This window comes from Cavia porcellus, unplaced genomic scaffold (assembly GCF_034190915.1).
Source record: "Cavia porcellus strain 051 isolate PalLab524CR breed Dunkin Hartley unplaced genomic scaffold, mCavPor4.1 scaffold_20, whole genome shotgun sequence".
Classification (NCBI taxonomy): domain Eukaryota; kingdom Metazoa; phylum Chordata; class Mammalia; order Rodentia; family Caviidae; genus Cavia; species Cavia porcellus.
In genome coordinates this window covers 22,492,096-22,514,004 of record NW_026947503.1, presented here as the reverse complement: position 1 = coordinate 22,514,004, position 21,909 = coordinate 22,492,096, and the positions used below count along the sequence as shown (strand labels likewise).

At 32.4% G+C, this 21,909-nt stretch overlaps 1 protein-coding gene across 1 annotated transcript; it reads right to left on the bottom strand.

The window, feature by feature from the left end:
- Positions 1–18,430: 18,430 nt before the first annotated feature.
- On the bottom strand, positions 18,431–18,754 carry LOC111758059 (small ribosomal subunit protein eS12-like). Its single transcript, XM_063232125.1, has one exon. It carries the CDS (start codon positions 18,752–18,754, stop codon positions 18,431–18,433), a length of 324 nt encoding a protein of 107 aa, XP_063088195.1.
- Positions 18,755–21,909: the final 3,155 nt, after the last annotated feature.

The following is a 21,909-nucleotide window of genomic DNA, read 5'->3' as shown; positions in this document are numbered from 1 at the left end:
CAGACCCTTCAAATCACCAATCAGTGTATTTTCTCCTATGGACCTACTGCAAACAGCTATGAAAAAAATTAGACCTAACTCATATAGATGAACACACACTCTCACACACTTTAATACTGTGGTGCCATGTAGCTACTTGGTTTTCATTTAAATCTCTTATGAAGATAACATGGCAATTTCAGATTGAGCAAGGAGAATTCTAAAACAAAGTTCCCCTTTAACAAATAACTGCATTGCATAGCAGTCTCCTTTGGAATGCCACCTAGTTAACACTGAATATTTCCACCTAGACAATACAACATTAATTTCCTTTTAAATTATACATCCTCTGTTCCAATATTGGCACACTAAGAGTTATTAACCCTCTGCTTCTATAAAAGGGTCCATGTACAATGTTGTTTAGAAAATCTTCCTTGTCTTCTGCATCCAAAGTCAAGAACCTCGTTTCTAACAGAATCTCCAGCATCCTGGAACATGTTACTATATTCTAAAATAGCTCATTTTGTCTCTAAAGTTAGTTGAGATAATTCACTTAAAGTGAGCCTTGTAGCTTAACTAAATGAAACAAATAGACACACGCAAAATCATTTTGCAGTTTTAGTCCACATTGATAGCACTCATTTTTATTTAAACTGTATCTGCAGTCTTAGACACCTTTCATACCATTGTGTGATAACAATTTATAATGTCTATCGGTCTCTGGTTCCAAATAACTTTTTTTTCTTCCTTAAAATATTTTTAGATTTTACCACTTAGGTGAATGTAAAAAATGACACCAGGAAAATGAAAAGCATGAGTTCAAAAGTTGGGTTTTCAAGCTAGTAATGCCTGAAACCTCAGATACATGGCTTTTGATTTTTTTTTTTCTCCTAGCCTATTCAAACTGATTAAGTGGCCTCTGCCTGTGGATCAGTTTGATACTGGTATCAGCGTGGACTTGGCATGGAGAGAGAGGTGGAAGAAAGAAGAAAGGATTCCAAAATGAAAAAAAAAAAAAAAAAGCAACAGCCACTCCTCTTCATGTTCAGTTGATTTTCCTCTGTATGTAAAGTCGAAATCAGGTGTTCACAACAGGAGGTAACAGGAAAAACATCCTAGTTTAGCAGTGGTCTAAAGATCTTTGTCAAAGATATACTGACTGTGGCTTAGAGTTACTGATTCTCAAAACTGTCATACTAGAGTAGATGCTAATTTGTGCCAAGGAGAACTTGATTACAGCTGAATGATAACACTATAGATAAGAAATGATATTTAAAGGTTTAAATTCATAGTCCTTGTTAAAGAAGAGCTGTAAAAAAATCAACAAAATGTATATTTGTGATTAAGTTAACAACATATATAACATGAATAAACTGAAGAGCACAATTTCATAATTTGTGGATAGGGAAACTTAGGTATATGATATATTATTTTTCAAATTGCAAAGTTATTAATGAAGCATAGCAATATAGTCCTTCAAATTATTAGGATAGACTGAAGACTTCTATCAAATTATAAAGCATAAAATAAATATAAGATTCTATTCCTGTAATAAGAAACAAATATTTTGGAGTACTGTCTTATTTAAACATGCAATTGTCTTAAAAGAACAAAATGTTGCAAATATCACATAGAAAATCACTGAAAATTGCAGTTTGATTATCTAAAGAATTCAAGAACAAATACTAAAATGAATATATTTATACTAATTGGGATATTGTGAAGGTTAATGAAGCCAAACAACCTTGAAGGGATGTAGGTGATGGATAATACAGTACACTGAATTTTTGGATTAATATTAAAGGAAAATCTGATTCATTTCTGTTTATTCCAATATTCAAAACAAGTAAAACTCCTGGGAATTATTAGAGAGACAAATTAAAACAACAGATGGACTTAGAGTTGTCTGTATATGAATGCCTTTTTATAATGCCTCTTGACAATTCCAGAGATTCTAAGGCATTTTATTTAATTTCAAATAAAGCATGCTACACTGTTCCTTTTTCCTAAGCTGTCAATCCCTGAGGACCCCAAAGAAAATGATTTGAAAATACTATGAAAGTATATTTTGGGGGCATTTTATAATACACAACCTTGCAAGATAGGTATAAGGCTAATGATTGGAAGAAGAAAATGTATATAGATAATTTTAGACTTGCCAAGTATGAATCTTTGTCTGTGTTATGGAAACAATCTTTTCTGTGGAATACATTCTTGATATAGGTTTTAAAGAGAAAATCAACTTTTTTATTGTATCTTTATTTCTCATAATTAAAAGATTTTGTTTATAATTTATGGGTCACTGAGTTAACTCAATTATTCATGCATACATTTATAGAACATAAAGGGGCAGAAATGGTTAACTTCTAAAGCATTTTAATTGTATTAATTATAATGAAGTGTCAGGTAAAGAAGACTATATGCTTATAAAATAAATTCTCAAAGTGGATCTTTTTGCTTCTAAGAATTGAAGAATGACCTCTGCACTTCAATGTTCTTTTGGAGAACTAAAAAGACAAGAAACAAAAATCTTTAAAAATTTCTTTGAAAGCATCTAAGATGAAAAAAATAAGTTTTAGGGATCACAATCTCAGAAGAAGAAAATCCCAGAAGAAATACAGCCAATGTTCATCTTAATTTTCTCTTTGAGTCATTTTCTGATTCTCAAGAGGTATTAAGAACTCATTGTCATGTGACTGGAAAAAAGCAAAAAATTTGAACAGCCTACAAAAATCAAGGGACTGTGACAAACTGTATCTCTATTAAAACTGAAAGAGGATGATAATTTGAGTATGGGTACATTAATGGATGAGTCCTAATGCAGACAGAAATTCAACTTGAATCTAATCAATTCTTGGCTGAAGGGGCTCTATCATTATTTTAAATACCAGAAACAAAGCTAAAAGCCCTCTAGAAAAATAAATGTCAATATCTCTTTTTCATAAGTTATGCAGAGCACTCATCAAAATTGTAAAATGCATTCTATAGAGCAGAATAACAGAAACAGAATGAACTGAAAAAGAAAAGAAAAATCCAAATATTAATTAGAGAGCTGGAAACAAAAGAATCAAATCAATATTCTACAGGTGATAGAAGAATCAAATGGATATTCTACAGGTGACAAATATCATAAACTGAATACTAGTGTTTATGATTTAATAGCAGATTAGACACACCATAAAAGAAGATTATTTAACTTAAAAAAGTCTATAAAAATAGAAATGAAATACACAAAAGCAAAGCATGAAATGTAAAGACCACAGAGAAAGATGAACAAAATGTGGGCAATTGGAGTCAGAAAAGACAAATGGTAGAGAATGGGGAATAAGCAACAGCGGAAGAAAAATGACCAGGAAATTTCTAACATTAATGAAAGCTAAAAGTTCATTGGCCTAAAGAGCTCTAAACTGGACTCATATATAGTAGAGTAATTGGTTTGATGCTAAAAATCAAAGTAATGACCTGGAAGAGAGTATAAAGAAAGATTACAGTTTGGGCAGGTTCTGTTTCTTAATTTGGCTGTTTAATTAAGTAAGATCCAAAGAGGTACTAAGCTTGTGAGAATTAATTGTGTCACATACTGAAAATACATGCATTTGTATATGAAATTTTTACTTTAATTTTAGAAGAGTATAATAACCTAAAGAAGGTCTAAAAGTTCCAAAGCCAGATGAATACGATGAAATCTATCCCATGGGCATAGCATAGAAAAATTCTCAAAAATGAAACCCTGTGGTATGTTACACATACCATAAGATACACAGTTTAAAGAAAAGAATAAAATAGGTTAACTGCAGAATAATTGAACAAAATAAATATAGTCCATTCACCTAAACAATACTTGGATAGCATCCAGATATCATGTAACGTAGACATCAAGCAATAAAACAATGCTAGGTATAAAGAATATTTCATAATAATCAAGGAATCTATTCACTCAGAAGATATGTCTAAATTTGTATTCAAACAAAAAGATAGAATTAATATTAAAAAGAGACATTTTGATAATCTCTATGACACTTTGAACGAGCAAGCCTAAAATGATTCAGACTTTAAATGATCATATATTCATCTGAATATACGATCATCATATATTCAATCTGAATGTCAATTATGACATGTAAAATAAGACAGAAACCATATATTGTTTTAAAGTTTGTAGAATATTTAGTAAAATGGCCTTGTCAAACTGTCTACCCTTCATAAATGAAGAAATTGCACTAATTATTTCTAAGAGCAAGAGAATGAAGCAATTGACTCAAGATTAAGATGAGTAATAGAGCTTATATCAGAATACAGATCTGAAATCTGGTCCAAGTGTTGCAGGCTCACTCATATAGACAAAGAAAATTATGCTCTGATGAAGGTTTTGCAACTTGATCTTCTGATTGCTGGAACAGGGAACTAGGTGCTCTGAAGGTTGAGCCATACACAGAAAACTTGCAACTGTCACTTTCTATTTCAATAATGCTAAAAGAGTATTGACTGTAGACAAATTTAGTACCATAAATACTTGAAAGGGGATTTTAATTTATATTTTGGGCAAGAATATTACCACTTCCTGAATTTTGGTGCAAATAGGAGAAAACAGAACAAATGATATGTATTTTTGGTAAGTGCTTTATATACAAAATACCAACATTAACAACAGCTATGAGCAAAAGTAAATATTCTATGTAATTATTATATTTGTTACCTTTATTTGACTCTCACTATATGCCAGGCACTACGTGCTACATAATTTATACTTGGTTACATTTAATCTTTATAAGTAAATATCAAAGTACCAATTTCCTTTTTAACTGATGGAGAACTTAGAATTCTAAAGGTATAACTTGTCTAAGGTCAACAGAATTTGGTTCAGATCATGTTTATATATCCTTGAATCTGTTCCAATATATTTTTACACTGAAATATGATATAAAAAGTAATTATTCCTGGGAACACTACTGTAAAAGTATGGAAGAGTCTAAAATTCAGAAGAGAAACATCAGATGATAAGGAACTAGGATATGGGAAGTAGGAATGTATACATATGTATCAGAGTGTCTATAAATATTTTTAAAATAATCTGTAAATTGTACATTATTTTATAGTATGATTACAGTTTTTAATTAATGAATGTATCAGTCAGTTCTTGTGGCCAGTGATTCTCAAACCTTAGTATGCACCCAAACTTTTAAAATTTACCACAAAGATATAGTAAATGACGAGGTAAAGAACTTGTTAAACATGGGTGATCCAATCCCACCATCAGAGTTTTTGACCTCTGTGTCCCTCCCTGGCCCTGAATCAAAATTTTCCATTTCCCAAAAGTGCCTGTGTGTTATGATAATTCTTGCAGAGGGACCATGTTTTGAGAACCATTGTTTAGATATTCCTATAGGATAAATGGAAATTTTCAGATAGAGATGATCAGTAAAATGAATGGTTAGTAGGAATAAGGTTTAATTTTATAAAATGATTTTTCAGGTGTTATGCTGTATGCTTTATATCATTGAACCTCCACAACAAACTTTTAAGGTAATGTTTTGTGGATTTCCTAAGATAGTATAAAAGAAACATCTAGCTTCATATTGAGAGGCTGTTGGTATTGAAAGAATGACTCAGGAAAGTCCAGTTTTGCTAGTAAATAAGTTTATCAGGAGTTACCTTCTGAAAGGTAGAAGACTTACAGAACGTAACACTACTGAAGTCACTAATGTTTCTTTGCTAAGCTACTGGGCAAAAACTGGATCAAAGACAAGAGTCCTTGAGGAAAATTGTGTGTTCTGTTCGCATCCCATCCTTGTGAGAAACTCTATTTGTCTCAGCAGTCAACATCACTTTGAAGTGTTAGACGACTTTGTTATGCTGCAGTCTGACACGCAATCTCAGCACCTAGCCAGAGTCCACTGGACAGATAAACAATACCCAACTACAAAATGGGGTTACAGTGTCCAGAGTTTGGAAGATTATTTTCTGTATACTAGTAGGCATTATTCATTCTCAATTTTATGGATAAGAAAATGGAGTTATAGATAACTTTCCAAAGGTCACAAAATTAGAATCATTTCAACCTAGATAATCTGACTTTAGGAAGAGTCTTTAGAGTCAAAGGGCTTACTGAAGAGGTTATTAACACCTCAATTCCTGTGTTTCATATTCAGAGACTCTGAAGCAATAATGAAGCTTACAAATCTGTGCTTCTAAATAGCAATACAATTTTAGACACTGTGAATTCTACAGCTTCCTTGACCTACCTGCCACTAGTTGTAGAATTCATTGCATTATGGTGCTGCACAAAACTTATTCTTGTCTGTCGTATTATACAGATTCTACAGAACTCTTTCATCACTGTAGAATTATGCCATTTTTAAGTTTATTGTTAACGTCTCAATTTTATAATTCCATAAAAATTTGAAAATAATAGGACATTATCCGTGGTTCACATTGATCATATGTGACTCTCCTATTCAATTGCCTATTTCAATTTATCAATGGTTCCTAAATGTTGAAGTATAAAAGATCCCTAAGAATTTCTGATGAGTGTTGTTTTCTTGTTTTAATGAGGTTTAGAAGTTCTGATTTGGTCGGGCTGGGGTGGAGTTCAAATGGCTAGATAATCAAAATATTTTAAGTGATGGTATCATCATGCAGGGTGGAAACCAGTATTTCAATCTCTGAGTATAGTTATTTCTAACTGTAAAGAGGTGAGCTACAGAGAAATTGTGACTTTTATTCAACTGTTTTGAGTATGTATTCCCTCTCCATCATTTCACTGAGTTGCCGTGAGGAACACAGATGGTGGTCCTGCCAATCATGTCAATTTAGACAAAGAGGAGACTCAAGCAGAAAGGAGGACGGTGGAGTAGCTTGGGGGAATCTCACTCTACTGATCCCTGATCCTGCTGCTCACTTAGAAAAGTCACAAATTGTTACTTCACTGGTTTTTTCAAGGTGCCAAATAATTTCAAGTAGAAAATTCACCCAGCCAATTTGTGTAAGTAGCATAGGAAGAGTGTGAAGACACTTTTTGGAGCTGAAAAAGGCTTTCTATTCACTTAACTAATATATGCTGTATGTCTGCTAAGTACTGTGCAATGTTCCCTACATTGGTGACTTGTAGAAAGCCAGAAGACAATGTTTTTGCCCTGCAGTGGTTCAAACTGGTTAGGAGGAGTTAGTAAATAAATAAGGAAACAAACAAATAAACATGACTCTGATTGTGACAAACATGAAAGCATTATACAGGAAATAAAACAGAATAACTTGAATAATTAGGGATGTGATGGTGCTGCCCAAACAAAGTAAGAATGGAAAAAGACCTTTATGAGTTATAATTTGAGCAAAATTTGAAATAATAAAAGTAATCAGCCACATGAAGGAAAAAATCAAAAAGCAAAGACAGAGGAAAGAGCCCATGTGATGGCCTGACCTTAGAACAACCGGAAGCTCCAGAGCACAGAAGAATGAAGAGGTGCAAAGGGCAGGTCTGGTTTAAGCACTGATGCAAAATCACACTAAGACAAAAGACTTGAATAAATCTAAAACCAAATCATATCCTTCTATGGAGTAAAAATGACACAGATAAAAAATTTCTTCCTAAGAAACAAAACCAAAAAAGTTTTATAATTTGATAAAATAATTCAATTGATATTGAAAAATAAAAAGCTCAAATGTAAAAAGATCAGTCAGATCTAGCCTTTCTAAAAGCGTCAATAATTTGAAAAGCATAGTACTGAAACATCAATCATTTTTGATTCATAATACTGAGCTAGCAGTGAGGCTGAATAAATTGGTTTAAATTGATAAAGAATATCATGCAGAATGTAGTAAAGATGGCATCTTAAATCAGTAGGGAACAGATAGGCATAAATAAATTGTGATGGGATAACTGTATAACAAAAGTTCATATTTCATCCATAGACTAGACAAATACATTTCAAATTTAAAAGTATGTTATATGTTAGTATGGAAATACAAAATGGTGCAGCTATTTTAGAAAAATTAGATTTTTTTAATAAAGACAATCATGTACCTCCCATGTGACCAAACTTTTGTATTTTGATTCTCAGGAGAAGCAAAAGCGTATGTCTATATGAACCTCTATATTGGCTTTATTTACTTTTACCTAAAATTAGAAAGACCAAAATGCCCTTAAATGGATAAACTGTAGTATGGTCATACTATTTAATGTTATATAAAAACAGAAACAATATTGTTACACATTTTAGCATAGGTAAATCTCAAATGCATTATACTAAATGAAAAAGTCATATTCCCAAGTCTACTTCTTTTACGATTTCATTTAGACTAAAAAAGGCTAATTTATTTATTTATTTATTTATTTTTTTTTTGTCTTTTGAAAAACAGGTCTTCACTATGCAGTTCAGACTGGCCTTGAACTCACTTTGTAGCCTAGGCTTTGAAGTGATTCTCCTGTTTCAGCCTACCAAGTGCTGGAATTATAGACATGTACCACCATGCCAATCATGAAAATGTAAAATTTTAAGTATAGAAACAGATCAGGGATTTGCAAGGGGTGGTGGAGAAAAAAGACTTGGTTACAATTTCTTCTTTGCCAAACTTTCATAAAACTTCATAGCTATAATGGGAGAACTTAACTATAAAACACTAGAATTAAACCATAAAACACTGGAACAAGACATATATCATTACCTGTAAAAATAAGAAAATAATTAGTGAGAAACACTACTAAAAAGTCAAAATATAGACAAACAATTGAAAAATACTTAGAACATATATCAGAAAAAAGTCATTACAAAATAAATTCTACAAATTATTAAGAAAAGCAATGTACTAGAAAAAAATGCTAAAAACATATTATTTCATAGAACATGAATCAAAATTAAACAGTTGAAAATATATTCAACCTCAGGCAAAATAAGGAAATTGCAAATAAAGTGTCCATTCTGATTGAGATATTTACCTACACTATTGGCAAAAACATGAAACAGTCTTACATAAGGCTGTAAAGAAATGCATTCTCACACATTTCATATAGAAGAGAGGCTATATTTAACTCTAATTTCTTATACAGTATATAAGGATTGCAAATCAATATTAATGTACCCTAAAACCAAGACAATCTTAACTCATTTTCCAGGATTTTCTGGCGTAACGACGCATTTCTGAAATAAAGTGTACATAAGTCTAAAAGGAAATTTCTGTAATGACAACTGACATTTCTCTGGTACTTCTCATGCATTAATCCCATTTTAAACCCATTAAAGGAGTTAAATAATTTGTGTCCTGAAACCCCTCTATCAGATAAATGTTATTTGACATTTGTAGGAACACATATGAAAAGCTTGTAGACTTAGTCAGTCAGTGGTGGGTCAAGATTGACAATCAGATGGTCTGACTCTACCGTGCACTATCTTAACACTTGCACTACACTACAAAAACAACTGAAAACCACATCAGTAAGAAAACCAGTTAGTTATCTAGTCGAATAGTATATAACCATAAGAAAAAACAGGAGCTCTTTATGTACAAATAGGGAAAAACCATCAAAGTATACCTGCCTATAATAAAACACACATAACACACAAGCCATGAAGTATAATGTTCTAATTCTTGTACATAAAGGGATTTAGTAAAAAGTATTATCTGCATCTTTTTGATGCACACTAAAATATCTTTCAAGGGAATGTTATAAACATACAACATGCAGCTAGCTGTTGTCTTTGGGAGTGAAGTTGAGGGAAGGTACATGAACAGATTCTCGGTCCCTGGAATATAGGACCAGGAGGGAGGCTTTAATTGTATATCGTACATGTTCTTGAGATTAAGTTAAACGCAGTGAATACAATGCCTTTTGGAAAAATTAAATAAATGGAAAATAGAAAATTAAGAACTATTTATCAATAAAAACATGAGAGAAAATTATACAAGATACTTGTATTTTCTATAATTAGCAGTGGATTGGTTTCCATATTATGCAAAGAATTTCTTTATTTCTACACGAAAAGGAATATTTAATAGTGTAGCAAATGTGAAGCAATGAGAAATGCTTAACTGCACTGTCAGAAAAATGGAACTGAAACTAAATGACATTATGTTCAGTTTGCAAAAAATTTGGAAAATCTGATAGTCAAAAGTATTGGTAAGAAAGAGAAAAACAAAGAATAATATAATATGCTGGTAGGAATTTTAGAATATGCAGCAATTTTAAAGAAAGATTAAAGAATGGCCAATCAAACTCAAGATGTACATCCCTCAGTGGTACTTATCTAGGAACACTCTTACATAGGTAAACGAGGAAACGTACACAAAAATGGAGAGGATACGATTGTTTTAACCATGAAAAATGTAAATCTAGAAGAGTGGATGGAAAAAACTTTGTTATATTCCTCCAACAGAGTACTGTAAAATTAAAAACAAACTAATGATAGGTATGAGGGTCAAAATGCATAAATATCACATATATAAAGCTGAAAAAGAATTTAATTGCAGAAGGATATATAGAATATATGATACAGAAATATTATAAATACCAGCCTCATACACTTGATATAGATATGTGTATATGTCTAGAAACTGCATCTGCCTGCTAGATACCAAGGTCAGTCTGGTGCATATCTGGTGTGAAACAATGAAATTAGGTTAAATTATCTAAGAATTGGAAACTACATTGGTAATATTGTTCCAGTTGTAGAGTCAATACATGAACGTTTGTTATATATTATTTGTTATATGTTTGCATATATTAAATAATGTATAAACATATAAGATAAAAAACTTGTGTTTTGCTCCAAACAGATTGTTACTTTCAAATATAAATGTGAATATTAATCACATCTGCAGCAGAGACGTATCCTAGGAATTAATTTCATTAATAATAAAATAAGAGTACATTCCAAGTATACAAAATGTACTACCATTGCAGGTGTTGAATAAGTGCTGTTATTATTACATTCATAATTATTACTGAAATAAGTGTCGTATAAGCAAAAAGTTTGACTTTATCATAAGCTGATTACTTGGAAGCTGAGGAAAAAGCAGTTCACATGCATTTTAAGAAATGAAAGTTCCTAAAATATTTGTAAGGAATGATTATTTTTTTAAAATGATGATATGCTATGGTGACTACTTACTGTTATTTGACTGGCTGGCAACACACACTGCTTCCTCCTTCGCTGGAATCTGCTACGATGCCAGTCTTGACTGACTATTGTCTCCTTAAAAGTGAAAAATATTTTTAAAATTCCTCTTTCCACTTTGGCAGATACAATGGGCATGGGATCCAAGCCAAGCTAACTGGAGGCTTCCATTTAGGACTTTGAAATAAAAGCTAAAAAAAGAAAGCTGGAAAAAATAAAAAGGAGGAACCCAGCAGTACTAGGGTCTGATACTAAAAAAGTAATATTAACATTCACTACAATGGCAACAAATAAATCAATTTCAAAACAAGATTTTGTGATTAATATTATTTACTGATGAACTCATTCACTTATTATGGAAATACAAAGAAGCATCAGAGTAATAAGATGCATGTCCTGGCATGAAGTGATTCATATTCCACTCATAAATAAAGTCATATACACATAGGAACAGTGGTGGCAACAGGAATCACCACTTCTGTTATAGCACCATGTAACAAATGCTGTAATAGAGGCATGACTCAGAGTTGCACAAAAGTATAAAAAGAATTATGTACTACTAACCCATACTAATAAAAAATAAACAGAAAAGACAAAAAAAGAAAAAAGAAGAAATTGAGCCCAGCTGTCCTCAAGTGGAATAAAAGCACTAGAAATAGGATAGTAACTGACTGCAAAGTCAAAATGAACAAATCATTAAAAGAAGAAAAATAGAAGATGCTTCAGCATGTAGCTATGAAACACTTACTACATTTAAGAAAATGTGAGTAGTTGTTCTCAGCAGTCAGCACAGTGCTATTACATGAAAGTTATGTAAATATTAGGTTAATACATCATTGAATGAATGCATACATTAGTAAAACTAAGCTTTAGGCAGAATTTTTGCTAAGAGTATAAGTCAATAATTTACAGTTGACTTGTTAGCCTATATTCTCAAATAATTTAATTTGTTTTTCAGCTCAGTATTTGAAAAAGTTCATGACTGGCTTTTAGTTTTCTGAGGAATCTATTAATAATATCCATATATGATTGTTTCATTATTAGGTTTTCCTATGTGCTATGTAAGTGAGATCCTGAGCTACATTCTCCACCCTTTACATATTTTTAAACATTTTGAGACAGCATCTCATTGAATTTCCAAGGTTGATCTTGAATTTATTATCCTCCTGTGTCAGACCTCAATATCTGAGATTGTGGGAGTGTGCTACATCAGACCTGGCTAGCGCTATGATCTTAGACTGAAAAATAAATTTCACAAAATTAGTAGAAAATAAGTAGAATAAATATCTGAAATAGTAGATTAAATTATTTGGCATTGTCATTTAAAAGCTTGAGTAATTATAAATTTAGTGTTCAGGATGATATTGTTAGTAATTAATAATTGTAATTGATAATACTATAAAGAGAAAGTGATTTGTCTGCTGAGAAATTAAAAATATTAAGATACTTTTTTCATATTCCTTTGACATAAAATCATAGAGCAAATAGGAGAAATATCAAAACTTTTTAAATACCTTCAATTTGTTTTTATTTTTTTGTTTGTAAAATAAAAATCTTTTAAAAGTAACTATGTATAAATTTCACACAATAATTTAATTAATGTATAGCACCTTATATTTACTTCTAATAACTCCTTCATAGATTTTAAAAGTTATTATCAGCTGTATTACTGAGTCTTTCAGGTGGGCAGTGCTTACAGCACTTCAGGTGTTGAAACAATGATATGAAATTTTAATTTTAAGCCCAAATTTACTGAATTATCCATAATTTATTATATTTCTATCATTAGGTAATTGTTTAAGTTTAGCAAGCATGTATGTGTCCCTACCTTGTTTGTTAACATTGATTTTCCAGATCAAGACCCAATAATGTCTCACAAGTAAACACATGACAGCAGTTTAGTAAACACATATCTGCATGGATTTATGTTGACATGATAAGGCAATGAGGTAAATACTATCCAACGTCACCTATTTTCCCCATAGCTGATTCTCAGTCTTTGCTCTGTGACTGAAACCTACCCTTCATCTACGACATATTTCTCATTTCCTATTGCCTCATCTTTTCATTTCTAAACAGAAATAAGAATATTACATTGTCATCTCTATTTCTAAAGGTAAATTTTTACTATGCCAGTTTTCCATTGATGGTAGCCTTTGGAAGATATTGATTTTATATCTACATCTACTAATTACAACCTACTGCTATGAATGAACGTGGAGAGCTCATCCCCGCTCGTCATATGGATATTAAGCCCACCTTCCTCAACACTGGAAATGTTTATTTCCCAATCCATATTACAAGCCTGAGTTTCAGATTCTTCTGTGGTTTTGACTCCAAACTCAGTTGTGATATATAAAGAAGGAAGATTCTGATATTTTTATGCAGAAATTTAAGTTTTACTTTTTTTTCAAAAAATTAGAATTATCCATAGTTTCTGTGCTTGTATTAAAGAAAATGTACAGTTATAAGAATAAATGCTGAATGGGGTGGTTCTAACATCTATTGACCATTTCAATATTAAATATTTAAATTTAAATGAAGCCTTGAAGTCAAGCAAGTTAGCCTTGAAGCACAGCCAATGTATCCTAAAGTTGGCCTCATTTACAACAACATTTAATATTTATGGCCATTTTTAATCTAATGCTTTAAACTGTGTTACAGTGGATTTCTCAGAGCTTGATGGTAGTATAGCTAATTGAAATCAGAAAGCTAATGCACTGACACATTCATAGGGTGATTAGCCAAGATTTGTGGCTGACACAGAACAGCAAAAACACACTGATTTACTTAAGAAATTTCTAACACAAGGAAATGTGAAATAGTTCAATAGGAGACCATTATTGCTCTTTTAATTTCTTCCTTTTTTGCATGGCAATGTACAAAACTAATCAAAGCACATTTTCTCCTCTACTTTAAACACAGTTTTACAAATTCCTGTTGCAAGGCCATCTCTATTTTCCTTTTTAATTTCTGAATATGCTATAGAATTATAGAATTTCAAAAGCAAAATATTATTTATTTCTGAGTCTAATTGCAATTATTCTATACAAAACAGTTATACTCAAGATAGATACGAGTAAGCAAAAATTTCAATTAATTGATTCAGCCTAACACAAACAAATTAGGGCATAGTTTTTTGTTTGTGTGTTTGCTTTTAGCAGGTCTCACTTCTTAGTCCAAACTGGGTTTGAATTTGCTGTCCTCTTGCCTCAGCTTCCCAATTACTGGGATACAGACATATTATTACCACACTAGATGGGCAAGAGTTACTAACACCTGAAATGTAAGCTAATTTCTTGAGTGTGCCTAAGTGCTACTGTCTCATAAAGTTCTGGTAAATGTAGTGTGACACTTATGTGAACCTGTTTTGGTCATTAGAGAAGAGATGACTATTCAAATAAATTTCATTCTTAATTTTTGATAAATTTGAAACATAACTCCAATGCAAAGTACAGGTATATAATATGAGATAGTATCATATTGGATTAAATGAAATATGTATCTATACATGTACCTATACATGTATCAGATGAAAGAGGGTCCACCTTAAATTCCTAGTCTCTGATAATATGCTCCTTACGTGACAACATCTAACATCAGAATAAGGAGTAGCACTGGAGTGGATTTAAAGGTAAGTAGAGTTTGGGATTTTACTTTTGAGCAGTCGCCACAAAAGACTCAGAGAAGGGAACACAAAAGACTCAGAGAAGGGAAAACATAGAACTGATTCCTCTCTGTCTTGCACAATTCCTTTTATGGACTGATGAACACCAGGGTGGTTCCAAAAGAATCACAAACTCCTTGACCATACTCAGAGGTGGCCAGGACAAGTGGAAGGCTGATGATGTAACTGCAGTTATCTGTTTACTGTAATGACAGAAACATGCATTGCTAAATAAAAGTCAAGGAAATCTATGTTCTGAAACTGTACTTTTAGCATTCACTGGTCGCTGCTTTTGTGATAAAGTTGGCTTTTATAGTTATTACCAGTGGTCAGGCTATCAAGCTCAAATATAATCAAAGGTAAAATCATGCTTTGATCTTCCAGCATTTAATTGAGTTTCTAAGACCTGAATTTCAGACATTAGTGTTAAACTGAAGTGTACTATTAATTACTTGAATATTATGTGGCTAACTGGATCATCGTTGAGTTCTATTTTAATCAATGAGGGTCTATTTGACAATCAGATGAAAGAGGGAACTATTCTCCAGGGCTCATTTAAAACTGATTTTATGACCCTGACTGTTTGAACACTCATGTCACAAGTGCTTTCTGCTTGGTTGCATTTTTAGGTCCACTCTCAGTGTTAATTTTCATGTTGAATCACATGTTATAATGTTTTGGTTTAATGACATCAGCTAAAGTAAGAATGAAGCTTTCGTCACAATTGTCATTGAAAACAAGTAAACCTGTAATTTGTTATACAAAATTTGTATTTTGAATAAAACATTGTTTAAATATCCAAGATGGTGGCTCACACCTGTAATCATAGCACTCACGATGAGGTAGGAGGATCACTGCATTTGAAGTCAGCCTGGAGTACATTGTGAGTTCAAGGTCAGCCTGATCCACATGGCAAGACACTCTCTCGAAAAAGCAAAAGATATCCAGGATAGGAAAGTTGCATGAAACACATGCATATAATAACTCTGTTAAGAATCCCTTGGAATGGAATTTCAGATTTGTTTATCTGGAGAGTTAAGGAGAAAATGCACTGAACCATCACTAAGCAAAGGTTAGATAAATATGTGCATGCACATTTAATTGTGTGCCAGTATGTTGTTTATTTTTGAAATATCACCCCAAGGAAATATGGGGCTATTTCAATTAGATACAATTATGGCTATAAATTAGATAGGTTAAGGGATATTACGGGCAAGAGGGAATTTTTCACATCAGTGAGTGTAACTAACCAAGAAACTCTCAGTCAGAAAAGATAGTGATCACCTTAACTGAATAATTTAATTCAAAAAGATGCATTTAAGAATAAATTAGCAATTTATACTTTTAATATTATAAACATACTATGAAAGCTGTACCGTCCATTTTATGTTAATCTTATGTTTTTAAAATTTTATTTAAAAGGGAAAAGAGAAAAAAACAAAACAAAACAAAGCGGTGTAAGGGTACAAGTAATACAGAACTACAAAAAAAAAAAAAAAAAAAAGTAAGAAATCACCAGTTAATAGATTACATATTATCATCTTAGAGATAGTTGCTCAAATCACAGTATCAAAGCATACAAAGTGGACATTCAAACAGTGAGACTGCAAACAGTTGTGTTCAATGATCCAACCAAAAACATTTATATGGTCAGCTATTTAACACCCCTAAACACACTTGCTGTTGTATCCTTTAGAGCACTTTTTTCCCTCTCTTTTTTACAACAAAATTTACACATTTTGGGTTTTATTACTCCTTAGTTCTTATTACTTTTTTTTTTGGAAAAGAATAAAGTCAAATATGGCATAACAAAGCTGTCAGTCAAAACCAAGGATAGACATAGCACATGATGTAAAACAGAGTACAAGGTTATCAACAATGGTTATCAACAATGTCTCTTGTTTCCTTAAAAATAATTGTCTATCTCATTAGATATTATAAAGTTGAACAAAACAGTAGAGAACAAGACCAATAAAACTTAAGCATTGTAAACATTACAGGACTTCCAAAGGAGACAATAGTCAAACCAGAATGGGCATCTTAGTGAATCTTATTGCCTTCAAAGTAGTTGCCTATACCCTCAAACTTGATACTATCATACAGAATGGAACAGAGTCTAATCAGTCAAAACAAGGTAGTGGGAGTATTACAGGACTTCAAAACAAATTAATAAGAGATCAAAAAAAGTTACTATTATATATCCTGCTAATTATTTTTAATTTTCCCCTTAATTTAAAAAAACATAAAAAAACTAAATAATTTTTTTAATGAATAGGGGAGAGATTGAGATAAAACAGGACATAACAATATAACAATACAGGTCAAAGCATGACTATTTCAGCAACCTAGTGCTTCACCACCAAATAACCCGACTTAATAGTAGTTACCCGTAGTATCTTTTTCTTGAAATATTTGAATAAAACTTCATATACTATAGCTTCAAATATTTCCATATCAAGAAGCCCAGAATAAAGCCTTTCCCATTAATAAGTGAAAACTTTATAAGGCTTCAAGGCCACTTGGTCAACAAGCAAATCAACTCATAATTGACTAAACTGTAAGGCTCCAGATCCTTCACCATTATTATTTAAAGACCATTTAGTCTTTGTTGTTTGAAAGAGGACATTCCTTATACTATGCCACAAAGCTGAAAAACTTGAGTTCTAACTTTAACTTATTAAGATTCAATATTAGACAATCTTCCTGATTTTAAAATTGACAACTTAATATTTCTTTTAAGAACAGTCTATTGTCTGTATTTTGAACTGCCATTAGATTTGTCTATGTTATTTGTCCTTGATAATTTTGGAAAGGAGAAAAATACATACTCTATTTTCCATATGAGATACTGACAAATTTGAAGAAAATTCATAGAAAATGTTCAACTTTCTGGATCCACTGGTTCAGTCTCTCATATACCCCACATTTCCTTTGGAATATAGCAAGCACTCAGGGAAGGCTGTTTAATGATTCATTATCTGCAAGATATATTGAAAATAACATAATGTCAAGTATTACCTGATCTCTCTGTAACCTCTCTGGGTTTCAAATACATCATCTATTGTATTGTTGTGACTGAAGCTGGAGACTGCTCATATACATGGCCCTGAGAACACGGATAATGCAAAATGAGCCAGATAAACATGCTTTTCCAGCTCTAAGAAGGCAAGGAGCCTGGGCCAGTCAAATGAACTAGTTGCTAGGCAGGGGGATTGAAATTGACATCATCCTTCTGAGGGTATAAATAAACATGCTACAGAGGTTAAGAAGTTCCTCTTCTCTCATCAGAAGACAGGGCTCTACCTGACCTCAGCTTTCATTTCTCTTCTTCATTTTCCCATCCTCTTGCAATTCTTTTTCCCCAGGAAAATTGAGAGCTTTGCTGGTATGCATCATTCTATTAATAAAGTCACTGAGAGGTCTCCTGAGAAAATGAAATAGGAACACAAAGCTTATAGGACATTTCCCAGACATGGTAAGGGTTCAAAAGTATTAATTCATTTCATCATATGTTTTTTCACTGCTGTTCATAGTGACATTTAAGGAGCCACACCTCAGTCAAAATGGTATTTCTGGCATGGCTTAACATCTTTTATTTACTTTTTTTTAATGTGAAGTAAAATTTTCATTCATTCATTTCTTGCACTTGAAGTACTCTTGGATGACATCCTTGTGCTCAGATTCTTTGCTGTACGTAGTCTTTATCTACCATGCAACTGTAACCAACTACTTTGCAGTGTTTTCCTTTTTGGTCAGTTTTACAGAGGCCTACCCATTCCCCTAGTTTCTTGTCATCAACCTTAATTAGTTTGATTTGGTGTTCAGCACAAAGGGCCTCCACTAACTTTACAAACATAGGTTCATCACAGTTGGATGCAAGCACACAAAAATGGGATTGGCATTTATGTAAGGCTTTGGCAGCTTCATGAATGCCACATGCTAGGCTACTGTGGATGAGGATGGTCTTCAGCAGCTCTTGTAAAGCAGTGTTGATGTCCATTACACCTCCAGCAGCGATGCCTTTCTTGGCCACTGCAGCTGGTTATGAGTGAAGCCAAATCTTGAACATACCCGAACCTCTGGTTCTACACAAATGGGCAGTGGCATGGAAAGAGGATGCATGCATCTGCTGGACGTTATTTAGAGGTTTTCAACATCTTTTATTTAAATAATATGTTTATGTATTATAAAACTTTCTGTTCTATAATAGTACAATAAAATTGATAGCTTGGTATATAATTAAAAATATATTGAACCATCATATCATGAATGTGTTTGCTGTAAAACTGAAATGTAGTAAGAAACGAGGAGGGCTTAGACTTGAGTTGTTTTTTTTTTTTTTTCATTTATGGATAAATATTTTGTCTGGCATAAAAATCACAGAGAGTGATTATAAGCAACAGGATTGACTCAAGTGGATAAGGAAAAGAAAGACTATTTAATAAGATCATGGCACTCTTTTACAGAAATGTTTGTGCAAACTTCAGATGAACCATCAGAGCTGTAGACCTACTAGGGAATAGGCCATTACATCTCTATGTTTCACTCAGTCTCCTTTAGATTTCTATAGTCATTGTTGTACTTTTCAGCCCAGCTTTCCCCCTTGAATTCCCCATTACTCAATCATGGCTGTTCCAATCACGTTCCCTTCAGAAGGATCCAGCAGTGACTGACTGGAATGCTTAGGCATGGATGCCAGATTTGAGGCAAGACACTTTGTCTTCAACAGAACAAAACATAGGTCTCTCTCTTGACCCACAGACTATTCAGGATCATATTAGAATGGCCACCAGAGTATTACAAAGTCATAGATTAAAATACAATCAAAATTTACCATCACAGACCTAAAAGAAATATGTTAAGTCAATCTATCCACAGCATATCTTTTTTCCAGATATTGTTCTACTTCTAGAGTTTGTCACATCTAGTGGTCATTTAATTTTTCTCAGCAAAATTAAGGGTACATTTTATCTGAGGATAAAAATAAATCAATAATGTTCCCAAAATGTTAAAGAATGCACAGAGTAAGCAAGTGGCAGAGCTGGGACTCTAATATTGGCAGTTTAGCTTCTGACCTGTGCTTGGAGCTGTCATGCTATTCTGCTTCTCCATGGAATTGCTTTCACTGGTTGAACAAGTTTGATTTTTATGATTCTGGACACTTCAATGAAAATCCAAAATCCCAGGTTCTTATGGTTGAGAATAATCTCCAAGACAAAACTGTGTTTTCTGAGTCTAGAACCTTTTTTGACACAACACTAAGTTGACACTACTAGTTAAGACAAATATGCTTGCTCTACTTATTATCAGAGATGTGCAGATCCAGCCTGTGTATTGCTAATTTCGAGGTACAAAAATGACCAAAAATTGCATGATTTTACTTACGATCCAACAATAAATTTACTTCATAGAAAACCATTTTCTCTGTGAATTGCCAAGTAAGAAAGATAGAGTTACTTCTTCAAAGGTGCAGTAGATCCTACTGATGTGTACTGTTGCTTTTACAAAAAGGTGAAAAGGAATTCAAGTTAACTATTAGTCTTAAATAAAATTATGAGTCATTTCCCTTGTATTAACATAAAAGTATTTGCAGAGGTATCATGAAGTTTGATACAATCTTATTGGCTACTGTTCATATAGTGATGAAGCTGAATGTCTGCTCATGAAGCACATAATTTGGCTTCTTTGCATTCAAAATATGTTAATCACTGATGCTACTTGAAATAGTACTTTTAAATAAGGACTGCAGGATGTAGTGAAGGAGTGCCTGTCAGTTTTTTAAAGCTAAAATCACTGGAACAATTATAAATTCAGTTAGGACAACTTGCAAAAAATTTTTCTACATGTATCAAGTTGAAAATTTTTTTGGGAAGGATATCTTTCATATACTAGGCTGAAAGATGGTCTTGGTCACCATAGACTGGTAATTATGGCTACAGTGAACCCAAGTAATTAAATTCTTTGAATATCTCATACCATCCACTCATTTCTACATCTCCCCTTCTATTAGTGACACACACACAAAATTTACTGCTCTATTCCAGAGATTCATTTTTCCTGTTATTTCTTCACAGATTTGTTATGCTTTATTTAAAAGTGCAAAATCTTCATGATTTGGTCAGTTTTTTTGGATTTCACTCTTTAGTTAATATCCCTATATACAATTAATACAATTCATACACCTGTTGTTGTTAATTAGTTCTTATATTAAGAGAGCTCCTAAATCCAGCCACAGAGCCTACATAAGAGCTAAATTTGGATGGGGTATCTCTCTCCCCTTCAACAATAAACACCGAATCTATTTTGTTTTAATTAAAATATAATTCTTAGATTTTAGATGGTTAATTTTGTAAGAATATTGGCAGAATAAGTCCACTGTTTAAGAAAAAAGGCAAGGGTATGTTTATGCCTACTAATAATTTCTCCCTAAGCAATGGTTGAAAACATTTTAAAAGACACAGTTAAAAATATATCTTAGCAGTTTTGAGAGGCATATTACAAAACTGCCATCTAACAGATGTGCTTTTGACAGTAAAAGAAAAATAAACTTCCAAATATTCATAGGCATGTTTGTCCACCTCCTAAACCCACTGTGCAGTTGCTTTGGTTAGAAAATCAAGCACCTGCAAATTGACTGTGATTAAGGATTGTGCCAAAGTTTTTGAAGCTTTCTTAAGTCTGCATAACAAAACACATATAACAATGGTTGGTCACAAAGCTAACACTGACAATTAAGTTTCATGTACTAACTGAGATTTGCAACCTTCTGGTTTCAATTATACAGTTCAGTTCTGCCAGATGGAGTAGGGAAAAATCATATACATAATTAAAACCCATGAAGTTACACCAATCCCAAATGAGAGAGAGAGAGAGAGAGAGAGAGAGAGAGAGAGAGAGAGAGAGAATCCCCCCCAAAATCTTAATCATATTTTCTACATCTGCATCCAAAGTCAAAACCCATGACTCAAAATTTAGAGCTTATATAAAAATAGCTCATCTGCAATGCAAATAACTTCAAGTAAAAAACATAGGATGGAACAAAAGAATATTGATAATTAATTGTAATTAAGAAATTGTTTTAAGAAAAATTTACATATTATAGATGAAGAAAAAAGTAAAGGTGTCATTTAAATGTTTCAAATAATCCTTAGAGAA